Source organism: Anopheles gambiae, chromosome X, assembly GCF_943734735.2.
Source record: "Anopheles gambiae chromosome X, idAnoGambNW_F1_1, whole genome shotgun sequence".
Taxonomy (NCBI): domain Eukaryota; kingdom Metazoa; phylum Arthropoda; class Insecta; order Diptera; family Culicidae; genus Anopheles; species Anopheles gambiae.
The window spans coordinates 3251114-3273458 of record NC_064600.1 but is presented as its reverse complement, the minus strand read 5'-3'; the positions used below and the strand labels follow the sequence as shown (position 1 = coordinate 3273458).

The window sequence follows — 22345 nt, the reverse complement described above, 5'->3', positions numbered from 1 at the left end:
TGTTTTCCTATCTCACCGACTAACAGTGCCGTAGAAAGTAGTTAGATTTAAAAATTGAGTAGAAAATTGATCGCATGTGCAATGTTTCGGCTGGCAAAAGAATCAAAAAGGCATGTGGTTGTGTTTTAAGATGGTTTTATCGTCGTATGTCTATTTTATTACAAAACTGAGTATGTTAACATTAACAATGTCGTGGTTCGTATTGCTAGTTCGCTTGCAAAACGTCGTCTGCATTTGCACGTAATTTCAATGATCCTCATGCATGAAGTAATGAGTTTGTCGGCATACAACACCCCACACTTGCATTCTCATCAGTTCCTATCGAAGCAAACAAATGGCGTAAGATAGAGCCAGCCTGTGAAGATGTCTCATGTTTAAAAGAGACAGGGGAGAAAGGCGATAGAATGAAATACTTTACGTTAAAAATTAAATTATAATTTGAAAGGTGTGCGACGCTACACGAATCGTTCAAACAGAACACATATCACTCAAAGCATGTATCAGAAGAGTGGGCCGATTATTTGTAATGTTTGCATTATGCATTAATAATGGGGATTGCATGTTCTTTTTCTAGTTCGAAAGAATCATTGCCCAAGGCCACTGGTCTCTTTTTTTTATAAGTTCCTTTTTTGGAGAAATCTTTGCAAACTTTACCTCAAAACAAGGATATCGTGATTGTTGTATAGAAAGTAGCAAATAGAAACAGTCTAGCGTTTCTCAACTGGACAACTGGAAAGAGAGCAAAAGTTTGTAAACTTACAAGAGAAGAAAAAAAAAAGCTTAATGCTAAGACGGGCGGTTTGTGCCGTCCCGCTGATTGGAATATTGACTAACTTCTAAACGTATGATCGTCTGGCTTTGGTCACACATCCGATCACTCGAGCCGTCTCCTCCGCCGGGCGCTCGCTGCCCGCTCTCGCTAGCGGACGGAGAAGGAATGAAGCTACCCCCGGAAGGGTACGATTACGATTTCAGTGACAAAACAAACAAACAAACAAAAATGCTAGCCCCAAAAAAATGTAAAGAGAGCAGACACCAGTCTTGATCATAGGCGGTTGATATCCCTTCAGCTAACTATCGAAACAGTAGGACGTATTCTAGGACCCTCCCCGGATCCTTGGGACGGGCAGGGCAGGGAATTGGGAGCGCTTACACACCAAGACGTTCCAAGACGACGTGAGAGGGTCGTCACTCATTGCAGCCCAGCCCGGCGGACCAGTTGCAGATGCCCCCGACCGGATCGTAGCTGAGACCCTTCGGGCACGTGTACTCCCAGCCGATGACGCCTCCGATCTCCATTTTGGCACACGAGATGAACTTTTTGCAGGACAGCGGGTGCGGGAAGTTGCCCTGGTCGAGACACTCGATGATGCCCGGCCCGTGCATGATCACCTTAACCTGTTTCGGGGGGCGGGAGGGTATATGGGAAGAGTATGGGAAGATGTAATGCATTGGCTGGTCGTGTTCGCGATATGTTACATACCTGCGAGCTGGATTTGCCCACTTTGCGCGTGTCTCCATCGTCGTAGTAGTCGTAATCGAGCGGCGACGGCCGGTAGGTGCGCCCGGTCACGTCGTCCTTCTGCTTTCGTCTGCCACTGCTAGCGCTCTGCCGTTCGTAGTGCGCCGGTTGATGGTTGCGGGGGAACTGCTGCGACAGCACGGTCGTGTCCTGCCGTGGGCTGATCGTTGCCGTGGCGATGGGTGAGGTGTAGATGAGGCCGGGCGTCGTTTGCTGGTAATAGTACTCGGAGTGGGTAGCGATGCGGGGCCGCTGAACCGGTGGCGCTGGAATAAGCCATCGATTAGCGAGGAGTTGCCAGTATGTGCTCTTAGGTCTTCTTAGACTTCTTAGTATAAGAATACGGATTATTTTTTAAGATCCTAATCACGCTAGTAGCTACGATTCTCTTCTGAAACAGGTCACTGAGATGTCATACCTTATTTAAAATTCAATTCTTCACCTACAAGTGGCGAAAGAGACCCACTATGGATTCATAACTTCTATAAGACATACAACCACATCAACAACTATTCTTAACCTGACTGATCAAAGTACGTTAGATGTCCGGTAATGATACTGAGGAATCATCAGCTCAATCTGAAACTAGTCTAGTTTCTGATGAATTTGAAAAAAGAAAGAAAACATCGGAATATGATTGCATGCTTTTCTAGTGATTCCACTACTTTTACACTTTATGGGGATTTTATGACACGTTATGTCAAAATCACATACAAGTCACGAACGTATCACTTAACATCCCACAGAGTTCAGAAAGTATGCCAACTTTATCAGAACATATGAAAACTCCTGGAATTTTGGTACCATCGAGAACTCAGAATATCCAAGTACATCATCAAGATTCAACTTTCTGAGATAGATGTACTAAAAGCTGTTATTTTCCAAGATATGTTTTGGTATTTATGAGAAAAAAACATTCAGATTCATCAACCATACAAGCTACCAATGATTAAAGATTCAACATTCGCATCAATCTTCATAGAAGGTTCCTGCTCTCAAAAGATCCGTAAAGCTCAGATCTAGCAAACATTGAAAGTGAAATTTAAGTACGATGTTCCCCGTTCGTCACAACCTAAGAGGTCCCGAGAGCCGATCCGACACGTGTTAGGTCACAGAGTTGTCAACTACTTACGCAATCGGTGCGTCGACGTCGCCTGCGCGGGAACGCTGCCGTACCCGACCGCATTAGGATAGTCGTGCGTTACGTTGTACCTGTGCGTGGTCGCACGTCCGTTCACCTCGGCCGCATACTGCTGCTGTGGTGGCTGCTTTTGCTGCTGCCGGACCCACTCCTTGTCCACGACCGACTCGTACCCATTGTTGCGCACGGTGGTGGTGCTGACGACTGGCAGCGGCGCCCGGGACAGCGTAGTGAGCGCGTCCAGCAACTCCTGCTCGATCGGCTCGGCACCGTCCTCCTCCGGTTCGCCTATCTGCTGGTAGCGGTTCTTCGCATTGTACAGCTTGCTGTTCTGCCGTATGCTCGGCTCAATGTTCTGATCGACACCCGGTCCGGCATCGAGTGACTGGCTGGCTGGCGGCACCGGCTGCTCGTTACGTTCTGCGCCCGGTCCGGTACTGAGCGCACCGGTGCGGTACTTGTTCTTCTTGAAAAATTTGCTGCTCACCGGGGCCGCGCTGGACGAGGGGATCGATTCCAGTGGCGTCGGCGTCGTGGTGCGCGTCAGTGGGGACCCATTGTTTCGGCGCTTGAACAATGAGTTTACCGGTCGAGTGGATACCTCTGCATCATCATTGGTGGTACATTGGAAGATACAAAGGGAGGCAAGAAGCGGAAGGGAAAACAACTCTTTTAGCTATAAAGAATAATCGATCCGCTGCAAGTCATTGGAAGTTGCCAAATCTACATTTCTTGAAACATCGAGAAGTATATGCAGACAGACGCGTTTGAAGTTCGCGGTCTGTAAGCTCTCATCGCACGACCTCATTCCAGACATTTTCCGACCTGGCAACGCTCTGCCTGAATTCCCCAAAAGGCTTTCAAAGGTGAGATCCCGCCCGTGGGGATTTACATATCTGGTTTGTTCGGCACTGGCGGGGCAACATCGAATTTCATCATGTGAACAAATTATCGGCAACCGTGGCCCCTACGCAGTTAGTCACATTCCAGCTGCAGATGCGCGCTCCACCACCGTTTGCACGAGATCCGCCTCTTTTCGTAAACACACTCTGCCGAAGATGTCTTTGGAGAGGGAAGCGGCAAACCCCTGTTTGCTGCAGCGTTAATCATGCAAACCCAACGGCCAACGTCTTACCACCGTCCGTTGAGAAGAGGGGGGGGGGGATGCTTAAAACTCAAATACTATGCAAGTATGCAGGCTCTAACAGCACGTTTGAAAAAAAAATCGAAATTGTCGTCTCGATCACCTTGAAAATCACGTTTGGAAATCCGGCTCGTATGGTGGGTGGGTGGGTGGTGGGAGTAAATGCTTTTGTCGAAATGCGTCGCCAGGCCACATAACATGACCACTGTTGTGGAATGTGTTCGGCAGTGGTTTTGTACAACAAAACCTGACTAATGGGTCCTTTTAAGTGTAGGAGCGTTTGTTGGGCTTTGTCGGTTGATTTGTTTCGGTACTGTGTTTAGCAATAGATTCAAGATTAACATCACCGTCGCAATCATGTCTGCTTGCTGTCTAAAGTGTATAGGACTTTCGATCAGTCCAAATTTTAAATAGACAATCTCACAATAGAGACAATATAGACAAATCTCTCTCCTCCAATTCTCCTGGACAGTAGTTCCCAAAATTATTCGGCATGAAGGTACGCACTTGTGGAAAGTTAAGCTCAATTTATGGCTATTATTTAATGTCTTTTGCCGTTATTAGATGTTTTGAATAAGGCCAAATGATAACGAATGCGTTTTAGAGACATTCTACTTAACAATATCAATCCTAAAGAAAACTAAAATTCATCATCTTTAAATCAAAATATCTTCATTGACGGCATGGAATAGGTTTTTACATACCATTAAATCTGTGCTGATTGGAAAAGACTTTGCTACATTAATATAAATAAAAATAATAATAAAAAAGGTCAAAATCAGGTTAATCAAAACAAATACTGCTGCCCACTGTCTTCTGGCAAACTATGTGACCTAATCAATAATCCAAGTAGGTCGTTTTGGAAGTGCTAGCTTTAGTTTCACTTATTTACTGCGCCAACACGTACACACACACATCCAAATGCATGATTTGGTATAATATCCATTCCAATGTTTTTGTCATTGCGGGAAAGCTTTAGCATGAAAAAAAAAGATTAAAACAAAACATGATCTGTATAAACACAAAATGACCCCAAAACTGAGTGCTGAACAGAGAGGGTTGGGAACCGCTGACTCGAAACACTCTAAACGGCATGTCAACGATTTTACGTTCGCGTCGTAAACGTCGTCCGGGATCGTAATTTGAGACGGACATGCTAAAAGAACACCTAAACTTTCCATCACGACCGAACGAATCGGAGCCATCTCGCTGCTCGCCCCACCCGGCTCCAAAAAGGCACGCACGCTTTTGCTGGGGCGAGATTTAATCTCGGGGAGTTCGGGCATCATTCCCGACGAAGTGAGAAAAAACAACCAAAATTTGGCTGGCTGCTTAGGAAAGCGCTGGGAGGGGAACCGTGTGTGCCCCCTTTGGAACGATGAGCTTTGCATGGCGATGAGTGGCTGAGTTGTATAAGTCCGGCCGGGCCAAACAGTGATCATCTATCGGGCGAGTGTGCGAGCGTCCCACTCGACCTTCGCAACCGCCGCCGTCACTGCTCTGGAAGGAGATCGCATCTATTGGATGCTGCGGCAGCGCAGTAGCAGTAGTGCGAGCGAGAACCCCCTCCAGAGAGCCAGCACCGTCCGTGTGACAGCACGCGTTTCGCTTTCATCTGCTCCGCACCGACGACACAACACATACGCGCGCGCGCGCACACACAAAGGCCCGGTTGCCTCATCTCTTACCTGGGCTCGTTTCGCTGCTAGCGCTGGGGATCGATGCCGTGGTGCTGCTCTCGCTCCCGGCCGTTGGGCTGCTGCCCGTATAACCGGTTCTATTAGCGGGTCCATATTTGCGCCTGCCATTGCTGGTGAGGTTCGGACGGCTGCCTCGGCTTGGCGACCCGTCCGGCCTGCTGGTGGTGGTGGTGGTTTCCTCCGTCGATGACATCACAGCAGTAGCAGCAGCCGGCCGCTGTCGGTTCGCAATTTTGGCCAGGTAGTTCGAGGCGGTGGTGGGACGGCGGCGCCGTGTGAGCAGCGACGGTGGCGTCGTCGCCGTTGTCGTCGTCGCCGGATCGGAGGTCGCCTGCTCGCCGCTCGCTGAGGGCACTTCAGAGCGTCGCGTGCTCTTAGTGCGTTCGGTCGTGGTGTCTAGCTGCTCTCTGGACGCTTGCAGCAGCCCGCTTGGCTTCCCGCTGCCGGACGGGCGTCGCAGGCTCGGACGGTATTGGGGCCTCACCTGGATGGGGTCGGTTGTTCCCAAAAATCAGGCACACGAGATAGGTAAACAGACAAAGCGAAAGAGAGAAAGAGAGGTAACGAGGAGGGCGATTAGTCAAGACGACGCAACAGAGGTATTGTACTACATTGTATAGGTATAGGTATCATTTAGTGAGATGTAAGGTTGACAAACAAGAGTAGTGCCTGTTCTGCCCGCCGAAGCAGAGCAGGCCGTTTTGTGCAGGGTCCGTTCAGGTGTGCAAAGTGTGGTTCTGCTTTGGGGCTGTTTGAATTGGTAGTTTATTTAGGTAGTTGCGACGGTGTTCCAATTCCTGCTGTTTGGAAGTATGAGTGTGTGTATTGTGTGCTGAGAGTGTGTTGCTCTTTTGCAGTTGTGTTTCAGTATTGCGACAAAACCCCGCGGCGTCCTATTTTGCTCTAGGCTCCACTTGGGTAGGCTTCTAGAGGACAACACGAATTGGTACGCGAATAGCCATAAACAGCAGATATCAAGACAGATGGTAGGAATCGCACCACACTCCTATCCTCCAACTCTACTAACTACTCACGAAGGGTTGGCGAAAGAAATAACGAAAGAAAAAAAACAACAACAAACGAGAGTGCTTGATAGTGGTTACCATTGTAGAAACAACATTCCGCCATGTGCTCCGGAGAGTCCAGTGGCGCGTGTTGCGTGTTAGGATCACTGCGGTGCTGCACATGTGCTAGATTTCAGAATAGCTAATCAGGTTGCGGCTAATCAGGTGAAGGGGGTTTGTCCACATCCACTCAAACCAGTAGCGGCAGTAGAACCGTGCAGTAGTGCGTTGGCGCGTCTTGCAAAACAGCCTACACTTGAAGGAAGAGTGAGTTTGAATTTGTCACACCCACACGTGGTTTTAGTTAATTGCCGACAGACACAGACACGATTATACTGTTGCTGTCTCCACAAACAAGACTGGGGTATAGTTTGCTCGTTTTCGCAGCTAAAAGACCCGCTGTACCATGTGGGCAAACCGTGTGTGAGGGGGGGGGCTAATGTTTTAACATTATTGATTGCGAGACCGCGTTAACAGGGGCAGCAGGAGGAGGCCAACGCTAATGGCGTATGACCTTCTGTTCATTGCAAATGAGCGGCTACGGCACGGGGGGTTGCTTCTACTGCCAAGGTTTTCTATGATTCATTTCATGTTTCATTTCCATGAGTCAACGCAACGCCTCCCCCGAAGAGTTGTATCCTGCGCACGGAGCACGCAGGAGGGGGGTTGGTTCTAGCAACTGTAGTGTGGTATATTGCATCAGCAATCAGCTTTTAATAACCAGAGTGTGCACTTGGTTCGGAGCATTTGAAGGCCTTGGCAGGTCGACTCGACACTCGACTCTACAGCTCTTCAATCAAACTCTTCACTCCAAGTCCAAATCTCAGGAAGTCGCACATCATCACCGCCTGTGGACCTCAGTAACCGGATCCATACGGCAGTAGCCTACAGATACCTGAAGAAATGGCACACCGACACAGATATCGTCATATCCTGCTTCCATACAGGTGTCCAACGTTTTCCTGTTTGTTCGTTGAACACGATACTCAACAAATCCTTACATAACGTCACACACTCGCCGACACCTTTTTTTTTCCTGATCTGCGTTGTTGTCATCCGGGATTGATTGATTTTACAATCAAACCGGTTTCCAGCATTCCTTGGCTCCCCTCAACGGGTGAAAGTTGGCAATCGAACGGGTGGGACGGTGGTAAGGAGCTGCTATTTCCAATTTTACTTTTGTTCAGCAAAAAAAAAGGGTGCGCACGACCACCCTTAGAGACTCCGAACGGGAGAAAGTTACGTGTGCTGTATCGTGGATGTGTTCACGTAAATTGGTTTTATTTTTTGCCTCTCTCTCTCTCTCTCTCTCTCTCTCTCTCTCTCTCTCTTTCTCTCTATCTCTCTTGTTTGCTCTCGGATCTTTACTACACTCAATGTTGACGACGAGGTACGCGGCGGGCACCCTCCCTATGGCGAGATCATTCCGCTTGAAATTGAAAGTTTTCTCCGCGCAAACCAATCATGCCTGCCCTCGGCTGATCATTTGGCGCGATTAGATCGTCGTGTTGTCGTGGCACTCATTTACATTGACAAACAGTGCCACGAGTGACGGTGACGACGTTGGCGCAGGGGCATTATTGTTGGGAATGTTGGTACCCCCTACGTCTCCCTGTCGGGCTGGCTAAACATTCCTTTCTCCTAACGCTTACTAACGGTCGAATTGTGATTTGCCTTTTGTGTTGTTGTGGTTGAAATCTCTGCCATTGCTTGTGCATCTCACCAGGCCACAGATATTATTGTCATCGCGTTTGTTTACGTAACCGCGTGTGTACGCGGCCATCCCTTTCGCCCGCAAGCAGAGATTGGTCAGCAGAGCTAAGGTGAAAGGCGAACCCTGTCTCTCTCTCTATACCTCTCTGCATGGGAGGCGATTTGAGATGAAAGTGCGGGGGGTAGAGGGGATGAAAACAGAAGGTGCTAAATTTCGTTTCTTCCTGTTACGCGATGGTTTCCTTTCATTATCATCTTTGGAAGGTGCCTTTCGAAAGTTGGAATCGGAAAAGGCTTTTCGACGCGAAAGAAAGGGCCAAGATGCTGAAAAAAAGGGCTTGCGGCAATTATCTTCCTCTCGCGAGTGATGTGATGCTGTGCTGGGTACGAGCGATGCAGCGAAAAAAAAAAGGCAGGAACTTAATTTCCTGCTTTCAAAAAGGCCACGTACATAATTTGCGCGCGAAAGGCAACGCCGTTTTGGGACCAACAAAAAAAAAAAAAAAAAAAAATGACGCTCAACACGCCGCGTCGCAATTCCGACAGGCGGTAGTGTTTGCGTAATATTTAAAAACTAGTTCGAACCGTCCGGCGGCAGTAGTGGTCACCTAAATAAAGACACACGCAACGCTTGTATTGTAAACGCACACGCAACGCACGCAACAGCGGAATGACAGCTAGTGGTAGGTTTAAATATGGCGTGTCCGAAAATAGATTTAAAAAAAAAAAACAAAAACCGGTTCATCACCGTACTCGAAATCGTCGCTCGAAGCTCATTTCTATCTTAACGCGTTATCGATATCACAACACAAGTACCTGCTCGATGGATCGCACTGTCCCGCTGATACCATTCCTACCGCGTGGACGCCACTCAAAATGGCGATGGCTGATGATGTAAATGTGCTCCCTCGTAATAAACAAAACGTGTGTATTCGTTTGGCGCATTGTACCAAATCCAAGGTGTTTTAATGGCGTCCCCTCCTGGCCCTGAATTCATAATTGCATTTGCATTTGGTATGGCGGATCGATCGCACAAGCACAAGCCCCAAGCAAAACGAATGCGCCGCGTTACTGAGTGACGGAAAAATAAAACAAACAAAACAGTTGCAAACTATTGATTGTTTTCGGTGCGCCGTTTGCCGTCCACGAGTTGCGCAAAACGGTTTGACCATGCTTCGCTGCCGATTAATTAGCCGGCGTCATAGTAGAATGATTCTTCGCGCCACGAATGAATGGCTTTCGACCCGTTCGAGCAGTGAGTAGCATCGCGAGAGTTTTCGGACGCAAAACAAAAACCCTCCTCTTCCATCGCGCTTACATCACGGCAAAGGTGCCCAAACGTTACGGCACACACGGTCGTCCACACGGTGTGTCCCATAAATTGTGGACCAAACAAAGCATAATGGGAGGAGTGAGCTAGTTTTTTTTTTTGTTTGCTGCTGTTGTTGAATATTTGTAACGTGCGCCAAAAGTGGGACACGGGATCAAAAGAAATTTAAACAATAAAGCAACCCCCACACTGTTGCGCCATCTGGTGCGCAAACAAAAAACAACCTAACCTAACTTAGTAATCAATTCGGGGAAGACTATAGACTGAAAGAAACGAAACATGCGCTAGCGCTGCATTGTAGGAGTGTTTGTTTCAAATGTGCCGTCGAACTCGTGCGTTATGATACCGGGTTCTACCGCCCTATTTCTTTGTTGGTGTACGGGTAAATAAATGTAATGTACTCTTCTCTTCACTCTTAGTAGTAACTCCACTTAATAATTCCTCTTAGTCGTTGTATGGTGTTGTTGTTGTGTCTCAAACCAAAGCAAGAGGCAAGAATGGTAAGTGTACAAAGGTAATGTATATATATTTTTGTTTCGCTAACTTTCGTGATTAGTTCGAGTCTTAGTGTTGGAGACTGTGGGTCGTGGGGATGGTGATAGGGGTTGAGGAGGGTGGAGGAAGGGGAGGAATAATACTTCTAGGTCGTGACGGCGCACTAAATGCACAATGGTCACACTAACGTTAGTGTCTGCCTACTGCTAAGTACTACTACCTAAAATAAACTATTTTACATTCACTTTCCGCTGCCACTGCGCGCACCACCGACCGGCCGATGTCTTGTCGGCATTTACACATGCGCAAGATTATAATGTGTGTAATATCAAATGGGTGCGCATTCCTGTCCGCTGCGCCACATTCCTGTCCTGCTGCGAGAGCTTGGCCTTTAGCCACCCCCCCCCCCCCACCACCCCACCTACACTCTACCCTTCCTCTCTCTTCACAGCTGAAGTGTCAATCAAAACTGCTTAATCGTGTTGGTAGAATTTATAATGACAGTTACTACTCATTACGCGGGGGGTTTTGCCGTGGTTGTTGTGGTTGTTGTTGTTGCCGGTGCTGTTTTGCAACAACACCCGGCTGAGTGTTCAGTAGCCTGATGTGTACCTCGGTCCCTGCGTTGTAACAGAGTGTAACGTTTGGTTTTTGAAGTGAAATGTGTGAACTAAAATGGCTGTCCATTAGTAGAAGGTATAAAGGTGCGTCATCCTTTTTGATTTCTGTAGTAATTTGCGTCTGCACTATTCCTATTGGAGTAACACGTTTATAACTGCTAGTTTTACACTGTACTGTTTGTGTTTGGTTTTTCTCTGTTTTCGGATTGCTTCCTTCTCGACTATTCCTTCGTTACGCTAAGGTGGCTTTGCTGACTATGGGGGTTTTCTCTAGCACTTTGTGTATTTTGTCTTCTGATGATGGTGGTGGTGGTGGTGATAGTGGTGGAACCTTTAAAATCCCTAGCTGTTAACCTCACAGAGCTTAGTGTGCGCCTACCACGTGTGCGTTACTTGTCCGATCCACCATTCTGCGATTCCCGCACTGTCGCTGTCACACTGGACCCAAACTGCTCGTATTAAAATAAAACTTGGCCTTATACTATCAAAAGGAGCCTTTCGGTAGGCTCTCTCAAGCATCCCAGTACATACACGTGTAAGTCCATCTGGTTGCTCTTGGCGTCACTCTTAACGGTACCCCTTTGACAAACACGTCAAATCGTTTACGAAACCCCTCTTAGAAAAGTTTTAGTTAAAATCGGTTTTGCACACTGCAACGGAACGGCGATTAAAAGTTGTACTTAAAACTTACTCTGCAACTTACAACTGGAGTTAAAAAAAATCAAAGTATCAAACTGGTTACGGCTAGTTAAAATAAAACAAAATAAAAATGAACAAAAAAAAAACAACTATTCACATTAAAATAGTGTTGCCACTAAAGCAAGCTAATTTAGATGAGCTAATTGTACCGTTCAGTGGTCACTCTGAGTTTGCATAAAATACAAGCAGCAGTTTAAATAAACAGGAGAAGAAAAAAACAAGCAACCCAAAGACACGCCACCTCTGTCAGGCAACGAAAGCGAAAAAGATGCATGTCCTTTAGCTTCATAGGCGTACGCCAACTTCAGCAATTGGCAGTCCAGTGTTGCCATCAAAATAGTATTTTTGGGAAGCTGGAAGGTGGCGTATGAAGACTAGCGTGATTGATCCTTCCGCTCATCAGCTCAACACAAAAGTTGAAGTTGAGAAAAAAAAAACAATGAAACTGTGGGCAATAAATAATAAAGGGAACGCAATAGTTCTCTCTCTCCCTCTTTGTCTTTCGTTTGACCAGAAGCTAAAACCAGATTGCAGACATAAGGGAGTGATGCAATCCTGGCATCAGAAAAATTGCCTTCGTGTTGCTTAAAATATCAGTATTAGAGACAATTATGATATATAGAAAAAAAAATGCTCAGGCAGGTAACATGTGTGTTTTTTTCTGGTTGCTGGTTGCTCACGCGTCGGGTCCATTCATGCGAGAAGATGCATGCGTGAAATACAAAAAGAAAAAGGGAACCTAACATGTCCAAACATGCATCGCAGGCATTCAGATTTTCCCTGGGTAGCTGTTACCGAGTTTACTATCGAATGTAATGCTCGCATCCGGCGGGGACACTGACAGTTTGCTAGTAGTAGTGGTTGGCAATAGTGATGCTGGGTAAGAGCAGACGATTCTTCTTTGCCGGTAGCTGTCAAAAACGATATGCAAGTTAAACCAAACCGACCGCCCGGAATTAGCTTGTTGGAGTGCCGCAACAAGTCCTAGCGGGTTAGTAAATATAGTGGTAAAAAGAAAACACAACCCAAACACAAACACGCACAAAATTAAAACAGTCACTGCGCGGATAAGCCGCCCGCCCATATGACACACACACACACACACACCAACATTGGAATAATGGATCAATGAGCTGGGGATGAGCAGGGTGGGGTGATTCCTATGGCATCATTCATTAATTAACTGCACGCAGCAAATGGCGATCGATTGAATAGGGCATGGGTGGCATGAGTAGTATGAGTATTGATTAGTAGAGGAGTATTGAAACAAAACGAAAAGTGAAACATAACACACACACACAGAAAAAAAAAAAACAAAATCCAAAGAAGTAAGGTGCAGAATTGATTAGAACAGAGTGTGAGAGTTCAGTTGGAGCTGACGTAACGCCGCGCGCAAAACAACAATCCGGTTCGAAGGTCCCAAATGCACGCCATCTTGCCCTTTCCGTAGCCTGATGCTGGATTTGGAGTGTCACCTTCTGGGATTGTTGAGGTTAATTTGTTGGACTTATCGCTACTGATAACTGCTCAAGATATTCGCGCACACACACATACACACACAAACATTCACACATACATACACACGCGCAAAACATACACCACATATACAGATACAGTGCTACACCGAACGAAAACTGTGTAGGTATATATGCTAAAGAGATATATAAGTATATTCCCAACGGATTTTTTGTTTAGACTGTTGCACCACCGTTTTTTCTCATCTCCACACACACACACACTGCCAAACTGTAATGCTCGCCGTTTCGCGCGCGACCGCTTTATGACCGTCTTTGACTATCCGCTGTCTGTTTAGCCCACTTCCATTCAACGGGGCCTCTCTCCATGCTCTCCATGTCCAAGTGTTTGTGGTGCGGCGACCCCCTGTCGAAACTCCTCCTCTAACTAACCTCGGCCGTGCGGCGCAGGAAGTAGGCCGCCGACGACGGCAGCACGCCGCCACCGACGAGCCGCTCCGACACTGGTCCGACACGCTCCTCCGACAGCTGACCCGCGTCGGCACCGTCCTCGCCACCGCCCAGTATCTCCCGGTCGAGATGTTCCGCCTCGAGCGCGACCGGATCGGCGTCGCTGGTCAGCTGGCGCGTCAGCTCGTCGTTGTCCAGCTCGGGCCGGTAGACGGGCGAGAACTGGCGGTCCTGCCGCTCGCCCGAAATTTCGCGCGTCACAAAGTCGGGCCGCAGGATCGGCGACAGCGGCACGCTGTACTTGTCGTTCTTGCTCTCGATCTTGAGCTCGTGGGCGGCCGCGTCCGGCAGGCTGACCGGCAGCACGTACTTGATGTTGAAGTCGATCTTGGTGATCGGTGCGGGCGTGGTCGTTGTTGTCGTGGTGGTGGTGGTGGTGGTGCTAGTGCTGCTGCTGGCGGCTGCCGTCGTGCTAGTCGCTGTGTCGCTCTGGGCCCGCTGGGTGGAGGATTTCGAGCTGACCGTGCGCGGCAGCGGTACGACCGGTATGTCCTTGGACTTGCGGTACGAGGGCGCCGCCTGGGCCGGCTCCGGTCCGTTCAGGTTCGGGCGGAGCGACAGCGACGAGACGTACTTGCGATTGTTCGTGTAGTGCCGGGTGGCCTTGGTCGTCGTCTGGACCGGCGGTTCGGTCTGGTACGAAGGCTCGGTCGCCCGCTCGCCGTCCGCCTCGGCCGAGCTGTCCCTGCTGTACGCAAAGTCGGACGGGACGCGCACCGCCGGCCCGTCCGGGCGCTTGGTGTACTTTTTCTTGCTCTCCCGGCTCGGCAGCACCAGCGACGACTGGACGCGGTCGGGTACCGTCGGCAGGTCCGGCACGTCGTCCACCGTCGTCGTTAGTAGCTCCGGCGCGGCCGTCGTGGTGGTCGGGGCGGTGGTGGAGGTGGTGGTGGTTGTATCGGGCGTCATCGTCGTTGTCGTGGTCGTTGTTGTCGTCGTCGTCTTGAGCGTGGTCGTTTCGCTCGACGGCTCCTGGAACGAGAACTCGGCCGGCAGCGTGTACTTGTGCACGATCTCGCGCTGCGTCGAGGACGACACGACCGGCGTGGTTCGCGCAGTGCTGCTGCTGCTGCTGCGCAGCGTCGTATCGTCCGCCTCGAGCGTCACGCGCGTCGTTTGCTCCTCCTCCTCCTCCACCTCCACCGCACCGTAGTAGTTGGTCGTGTGTGGTGGGGCGCTGTCGCCGTCCGTCCCGTCGCTAAAGTCCACCGGCCGCAAGCTAGTTACCTGTTCGACCGCCGGCTGCTGCTGCTGCTGCTGCGTCACGGCGGAGGGTTCGTCGTCTTGGTCGCGCGGCCGATCGGCACTGAAGTCTGCGCTCGCAATGCGCTCGATCTCCGGGTACGGTGCGACGGTTTGGCTTTCCTCGCCGGCGCCCTGTGGCAGCTCGGTCGTCGGGAAGCCGGCCCCCTTCTCGGGGTCAAACAGCCCCTCGAGCGGTATGGTGGACGTTTCCACCGTAAACACGCTGTTCGAGGACAGCACCATCGGCCGGCCGCGCCCATCCTCCGACTCGTCCTCCTCGACGCGCTCGGTCACCGGTGCCGCTGCCCCTCCCGCGGTGCCACCGAGCGTCGTCGTCGTGTAGCTGCTGCTGGTGCTACCGTGCCCGCCGGCCGTGCGGTTCGCCCGGTTCGGCTCGACCAGCCGGATGATGATCTTCCGGTTGATCTCGCCCAGCTTCTGCATCACCGGCAGCTCGTCCGGGTTGCTCGCGTTCTTCGTGTAGATCTCGACCACGCGGTGTATCTTGACCAGCTTGTCCGTGCGGTTCGCCGCCGGCAGCTCGATCTCCTGCTCCTCCGTCCGGTAGATCTCGGTCGAGGACGGCACCGACTCGTTCTCCTTGTCGATCGAGAACACGTGGTAGAGCGTGGTCGGCTTCACCGTGGTCGTCGACGTGCGACCACGGTCCTGCAATACATTGACATCATCAATATCGATATTATCATTAATCGTGTAGATCGTGTCGGCCGTATTCAGTGTCGTGTAGTGCGTCTCGTCGGACGCGGTGTAGTATTCGGTGGTGGTTCTGAATGTGTTGGGCGTTGTATCCTCGTACGAGGTAGTGTTTTCGGCCTCATTGTTGTTGTTGGTGGTGGTCTTGGTGGTGGTGGTGGTTGTAGTGGTGGTGGTGATGGAGTTGGTGGTGATAGTGTCGGTAGCGGTTGGCGTCGTCGTTGGTGCGAGCGCATCCGACTCGGTCGCCGACGACTGCTTCGTATCGTCCGTGGCGTACTCGACCGTCGCCGGCGGCGTCGTTTCGCCGTTCGCGTCCGGCGTCGTCTGTGCAGCGCCCTCTGCCGGCTCCCTGGTGGTTAGTAGCAGCACGCCCGGCAGCGTCACGTTGCGACCGCCCGCCGCTGGCGCGGTAAAGTTGCGCCGCCCACCGGTCGGCTTGCGGGGCTGGTAGCGGCGCGTTGCGAACCCACCGCCCTGCTCCCCGGTCAGCTCGTTCAGCGTCGGGGCGGCCCGCTCGTCCTCCACGTTCAGGCGGCTGCCCAGGGCGGCCGTCGTCGAGCGGAGCCGGCCGAACGTGGGCCGCGTGCGCGTCGTCGGCGTGAAGCGTGCGCGGGGCGTCGTGACGCTACCCGCCACCGGGCCCGCCCCATCACCGCTCGCCACCCCGGTTACGTTCTGGGCGGTCGGTTTGTAGCCGCCCACGTTGCCGAAGGGGCGGCGCGTGCGTGTGGTAAAGGTGCGCTGCGTGGTGGAGGACCCGGCCGACCCTTCGTTGCCGCTCGCCGTGGCCGGCTGGTTGTTCTTGAAGATGAACCGATTGCTGCCGGAGCTGGGCGGCGGCCGGGTAGGCGTTATACCTCCGACACGCCCGCCCGGTCGGCGCACCCCACCGAACGTCGGCTCGGGACGGGGCCGTTCCGTTTCCGCCTCGCCCGGTAGCAGCAGGCTGTTGCTGGCGTCACTGCCGAGCTGCCCGAACAGTCGCTTGCCCTGCCGCTGGATCTCGTTGTCGCCCTCGTTCTCTTCCCCGCTGTACCGCTGCTCCTCCGACGAGCTGAACCGGTCGGCGAGCGTCGTGCGGTCCGTGGCGTCGCCACCGTACGCCGTCGGGGGCGCTGCGGTCGTGCTGGTCGTGGTCGTGGTGGTAGTGCGCACGAACAGGTTCGGCCGCTTGGGCAGCAGCACCGAGGTGCGGTTGATCGACTTCTGCTCGACCGGCTTCGCCGCGACCGTCGCCTTATCGAACGAGTTTTCGAACGCTTGCGGCCGTGCCGGCCGGTTCAGCGAGTACGCCGGCCTGCGCCGCGTGGGACGCGCGGCCGGCGGGACCGTATCGTCGCCGGCCCCACTCTCCCCGCTGGACCGCTCCGTGGTGGACGACGCTCTGCCGCCCAGGGGCAGCGGTTTGCGCTTGCGCGACGGCACAAACGGCGACGGCCCTGCGGGCGGAGCGGAACCGTCGCCATCGGCGCTACCGACCGACGCGGGCTCCTCCGTCGTGGTCGACAGGCGGCCACTGCGGGCGAGCGAGAACGAGGGTCGGTTGCGCCGGGTCGGCACAAACTTCTTGATCGGCTCGGTCGGTTCCGGCGCCTCGGTCGTGACAAACTTACCGGTAAACTTGCGGCGCGTCGCGCCGAAACCGCGCGTCGAGGCACGGGCCGGGATCGATTCCGACTCGATCTGTTGGCTGTCGTTGGGGCGCGGCGGCTCGGGCTTCGCCGGTCCGCCCGCGACGAGATTCGAGCTCGGGTTCGGCTCGGTCACGGACGCGGTCAGCGTGGAGAGTGTCTCCGTGGCGCTGTCCTCTTCCTCGTCCGCCTGCTCGCCGGTGCGCAGGTTCGGCAGGCTGAGCAGGTTGTCGCTGTTCAGTAGGTCGTACCCGCCCGGCGCAATCTCGTTCGACGTGTCCGTAATGACGGTGGTAAAGTCCGAGTTGGCCACATTGCTGTCCGGGAAGGTCGGCTCCGCCGTGAACGACTCCGTCGTGGTGGTCGGTGTGGTGGAGGCCGGCTTCAGCAGCCGATTGCCTGGCAAGCGCTGCCGGCGCTGTTCCGTGTTGAAGGAGGCGCGCGATCTCGGCAAGGGCGACCTGTCTTCCACCGTGGAGGCGGCTGCCGGGGTCGTCGTTGAAGGCGTCGCAGTGGTCGTACGGCGTCGGTTCGCCCGCTGGCGCTTGGTGGTGGAAATGCCGGTCGCTCGCTCGGTCACATCGTTGCCGAGCGGTTGCTCCGTCGGCGTGAGTCGGGCCGCGAGCGAACCGTCCTGCGTTGGTCTGCGTGGGGCGAATGGTCGGCGCGAGGGGCCCCGTGTGGTCGCGTCTGTGCTGTCGGGCGCTTGGGCGCTCGTGTCAGCCGCCGTCGTGCGCAGTCGGGCCGGTCTGGTTGGGCGCGTGCGGCCCGGTATGAACGTTTTGTTCGTGTTGACCTCGGACACGACCACGTTGAGCGTCGTGTCGACGGCTTCGGTCGTGCTGGGCGGGCTGTACCGCACCGAGGCGAGCTTGCGCGGCTGCGGTGTGGTCGTGTCGACCTCGGCCGCGTTCACATTGTACAGGGTGGTGATTTCGTTCAGCAGTCGGCTGTCGGTGGCGTCCTCCGCCTGGCTCGGCAGCTCGGTCGACATGTCGTTGAGGCTTTCCGCCAGCAGGCTGTTCACCGTGCTGTCCACGCTTTCCGACCGCCCGAACGGCCGCCCGCGGAAGGTGGAGCGTGCTGGGGCCGGTGCCTCCGTGCGGAAGCTGTCCTGCACGGTGGTGAACGCTTGGGCGGCCGTAGTGCCCCCCGTCGTGAGCTCGTTGCGGCTGCTGAACCCGTACCGCAGGGCCGTGCCGAGCGTGAGCAGTATGCGCTCCTGCGTCATCAACGGATCGTCCGCGATGCGCGTGTAGGAGCGGATCTCCGGCGTCACCGGTTCCGTCTCGATGCGCGGCTCCTCGGTGGAGGTGGTGGGGCTCGGGCTGGGGCTTTCGCTCGAGCGGCGCCCACTGTACAGGCTGAAGTTGACGCGCCGCAGCGAGCCCCGCTCGGTGACGGTCGTGAGCGGCTCGAGCGTGGTCGTGCGACCGAGCGCGAACCGATTGGCGGCAAGCTGCTCGCTGGCGGCTGTTGGTCTCGTGCGCCGGCGGCTTACAGTTTGCGTGGTGGTGGTGGTGCTGATGTCGGTGGTGCTACTGCTGCTGCCTGCAAACGGTACCGGCGGCCTACTGGGCTCGTCGTACGATAGGGGCGTCGAGCGAGCGGCCGGCGCCGGTTCGGGCGCAGTCCGGAACCGCACCCGGCCACGGTTGCCGCGTGCGGCCGGTGCCCTCGCTGCCGGCTGCTCACCCGCCGGACCCTCCTGTGGCGGCTGCTGTTCGGCACTGTCGGCACTGCCGACCCGGCGCTGCCGGCTCGCTGAAAGATCAAATCTCTGGGCATTGGAAAAACTCACCTTGACCGTGCGCAGTGTCGTCGGGTCGGGGACGGCGGCCGCGGCAGTGGTGGTCGCCGCGTCGGGCACGCGCGTCGGCCGCGTGCGACGGGCGCCCGCCACGAACGGACGGGGCGCTGCCCGCACGGGTGCAGCGCCACCGACTCGCCGGCTAGGGTTAGTGACAGGTTCTAGTGGGGTGTCGGTAGTGGCAGTGGTGGTGGTAGTCGCTGGCTTCCTAGTTCTTGTGAATTTGAAAACGGAGTTAGAGGTAGCATCGTTAGTGGGGGGACTAGTAGCCACCGTGGTCGACGGTACGGACGGCGTCGTCGTCGCCGTCGTCGTCGCCGTCGCCCGGCTGCTGCTGCTGCTGGCGGTAGTGGTGACGCTGGGTGCCGCCGTCTCGTCGTCCTCGGGCCCCTCGTACGGGGAGCCGAACCGCCTGTCGGGATTAGCAAACGTGTCACTACCACCCACCAAACCTGCGTCCAGTACACTACTACCCGTAACGCTTTCACCGGTGTTAGGCACGGCGGTGGTTACCTCGAGCGTCGTGTCGGCCGGCCAGCCGGACGCGCTACTACCGTCACTACTACTGCCAGTGTCGTCCGCCCGGTGCAGCGTCGGCCCGATCGGCACGGTGGTGTCGGTCACCTCCGCGTCCGACGCCCGATCGCTGTCCAAACCGGCGGTGGTCGGTTTCGGGCCCGCGCTAGTGCTACTATCGCTATCGTTACTACTATCGCTACTACTACTACTACCGCTACGCTCGCTAGGGTTGCCGCTGCGATCGTCGTCGTCGCCATCGTCGCTAATCGTGTTGCCGCTGACCCGCTCAACGCTACTGTACTGTCGTGTGCTGTAAGGTATCAAGTTTGGTTCGGAGGATTGTGGTGATGGTTCGAGCGTGGTGGTGGTGGTGGAAGCTGTAGTGTATATGGTTTGGAAGTCTGTAGATGGTACCAATAGAGAAGAATCTGTGCCTACATCATCGCGTTCGGTATCCTGCAGTCGGCTGCTGGTGTACGGTACGCTGGTCGTCCGTCTGCGATCGATCGTGTTGTAGCTGCAGCACCGTGTGGTAAAGGGGGGAGGGGGGAAGTGAGAGAGTAGCAGAACGGTAAAGGATGATAGAGTGAGATGGCGGAAACAAAACGGGAAGCGACCTATCGTATAGCGTCGATCGCAAGGGAGACAATTCACTCGAACGTTCATTTTGTTCGCGTTTGCATCGTTGGACAAGAAACCCGTCGGCAGATTCGAACCGATTCGAAGCTCATTCGGGGTTCTCAAGCGAGCTCAACGCTATAAGCAAATGTTTGAATACCTTGAAATACATTTCAACAATGCTAACTCGCGTGATCTGTCATTGGTAGTTGGAACCTGCATCGAACAAATAGTTGACAGAGTTGAATCGGGACTTTGAGCTAGCTAGCGAACTTGAACCGTGCGCATTATTTAAATTGCTGTCTATGATTTTAATTATTGCTGCAATTTTTACCAATAATGTTTGATTTGTAGCACCCATGTCAAAAAGTGAATGAAACGTTCAGTCATTAGATAGCTGAGAGTAACGCCAAAGTGATCCTCAACGACGATATCTGCGAAGCAATGCGCCCGCGAACTCGAAAGTATGGAGACTCCTGACTTAGAGGAACAAGTTGAACTACACGTTCAAAAATTGGTGCATTACAGGGTTTCCCATGATTTATTGGTTGGTTCCCATCAATTTTTGGTGGGTTCCCATATTTTTTTGGTGCGTTCCCACGATTTTTTGGTCGTTCCCAGAATTTTTTGGTCCAATTGTATTGATATCCAATCGGAAAATACCAATAAATTATGGGACCGAACCAAAAATCTATGGGATACGACCAAAAAATCGTGGGAACGTACCAAAAAATCATGGGAATTGACCAATAAATCGTAGGACACCCTGTAAAAGGAAAACTTGGTGACTTAGAGACCAAGTTGTTTGGAAGTTAGACTCCCCCAAACTTTTTGGAATACTTTAACCGACGGTTTGATATTGCGTTATCCTTCTACAGTAAGTCACAGAGTAAAAGGTACAAGGCGTGGACAAAATCCGTCATATAGATCCGGATAAAGTGGTTGTCCCTGCTCTCGCAGGGATACAGACCGACGATTAAGGTGTTAAAAAAGCACCGAATTGGTTCCTGTGCGCATTTACTCTATCCACTGTCAAGCACGCAGCAACAAGAATAAAAAGGTTTGGCAAAGCCTTTCATCGACCCGAACGACTCGAGCGCGATAACATATATACTTCTGTTCGATTCGAGATCGTCCAACAGGGTTCGAGTGTCGTTCGACGTACACGATAGGTCTGAAGATGTGTGGTTGAGAGAAAAGAGAGAGAGAGAGAGAGACAGTATGCTGCAACCTACCGATTAGGAGACGAACGCTCCGGCTCACTCTCTGTCGGCTGGGACGCTTCGGTCGGTTTGCGGTACCAGTTACGATTCACTGTCTGCGGCTCCTCCTCCTCCTCCTCCTCCTCCTGCTCGTCCTCCGCTGGTTCCTCACCGTCCACCTCCGGCTGCGGCTGCTCCGCGACCGTCGTCGGTCGCTGCCGCCTAATGCTGACGTACTTCGGCACGGCCGTCGGCCGGCCGGTCGTAAACGTGGACGGTTGGTTTTCCTCCTCGTCGATGTCCTCGTCGTCGTCGTACCGGTCCTCGATCGAGGCGGCCTTCGTCGGGCGGGTGCGCTGCAGCGTCACATACTTCGGCTTCTCCCGGAACACGCCCTCGAACTCGGGCAGCTGGTCCAGGCCCTCGTTCTGCGGTCCCACGCGGCTGTTCGTGTACGAGTTGCGCACCACCGACGAGTACTTGTTCTCCGGCAGCGAGCCGGTCCGGTCCTGCTGCTGCGTGAACGTGATGGCCGGTCGGAACTTCTGGCCGACGTTGCCGGTGCGGCTCAGCACCCGCTCGTACAGCGACTTGCTGATGGTTGGCGCGGTCGTCGACACTGGATCGGCTTCCGCATCCTTCAGCAGGATCGAACCGTCCTCCTGGGCCTGCAGCTGCTTCTCCAGCTCCTCGATGCCGCCCACCTTCTTGATCAGCGCGATCAGCTCCTTGATCACCTTCGGGTCCTCTTCCGGCTGCGTCTCGGCGTTGTCCTCGTCCGAGTAGTCCGCCTCGACCGTCGGTTCCGTCGTGGTGGTGGTCGTCGTGGTCGTGAAGATGCCCCGGTTGAAGAAGTTGTTCCGGTTGGTGGCGACCGTAATGCGTGGCCGGGCCGTCGTTGAGGTCGTCGGCGCTGCTGCCGTGGTCGTCGTCGAGGTGGTCGTGCTGGTCGTCGAGGAGGTGGTCGAGGGTGCCGTCTTGGAGCAGATCACGTTGCGGGCGTAGTCGCACGAGTCGGCCAGCTTGTTGAACACCAGCCCGGACGGGCAGGTGAACTGATGCGCTACCAGGCCGAGGCTCGGGCTGTCCAGACACCAGAAGTACTTTTTGCAATCGCGCGGATGCGGGAAGAAACCTTCGTCTTCGCATTTAAAGTCTAAAGTGTTTGCAATACCGGACGTGGATGTAAG

General features: G+C 53.5%; 2 protein-coding genes across 3 annotated transcripts in view; both read right to left on the bottom strand.

Annotated features, from left to right (window-relative positions):
- Positions 1 to 118: 118 nt before the first annotated feature.
- Positions 119 to 6568, bottom strand: LOC133395142 (uncharacterized). The gene is made up of 4 exons (XM_061663851.1): positions 5496 to 6568; positions 2655 to 3266; positions 1484 to 1788; positions 119 to 1398 (listed from the first exon to the last, which is right to left on the bottom strand). Exons 1-4 carry the CDS (start codon positions 5698 to 5700, stop codon positions 1189 to 1191), a joined length of 1332 nt encoding a protein of 443 aa, XP_061519835.1. The 5' UTR covers positions 5701 to 6568; the 3' UTR covers positions 119 to 1188.
- Positions 6569 to 10115: 3547 nt separating this feature from the next.
- LOC5666829 (mucin-2) overlaps positions 10116 to 22345 on the bottom strand; it is a 30142-nt gene continuing 17912 nt past the window's right edge. For both annotated transcript variants that reach the window (XM_061663820.1, XM_061663823.1), the window contains 2 exons: positions 21189 to 22311; positions 10116 to 19852 (listed from right to left, as the gene is read on the bottom strand). In XM_061663820.1, coding sequence (XP_061519804.1) covers positions 13327 to 19852; positions 21189 to 22311 — 7649 coding nt within the window. In that variant the 3' untranslated portion in view covers positions 10116 to 13326. The remainder of the gene's footprint in view (positions 19853 to 21188; positions 22312 to 22345) is intronic.

Coding starts and splice junctions, on each gene's coding strand:
- LOC133395142 (XM_061663851.1), bottom strand. CDS start 5,700: ATGTCATCGACGGAGGAAACCACCACCACCACCAGCAGGCCGGACGGG. Junction 3,267..5,495: donor TAGCAGCGAAACGAGCCCAG/GTAAGAGATGAG, acceptor ATGATGATGCAG/AGGTATCCACTCGACCGGTA. Junction 1,399..1,483: donor TGGGCAAATCCAGCTCGCAG/GTATGTAACATA, acceptor CCCCCGAAACAG/GTTAAGGTGATCATGCACGG.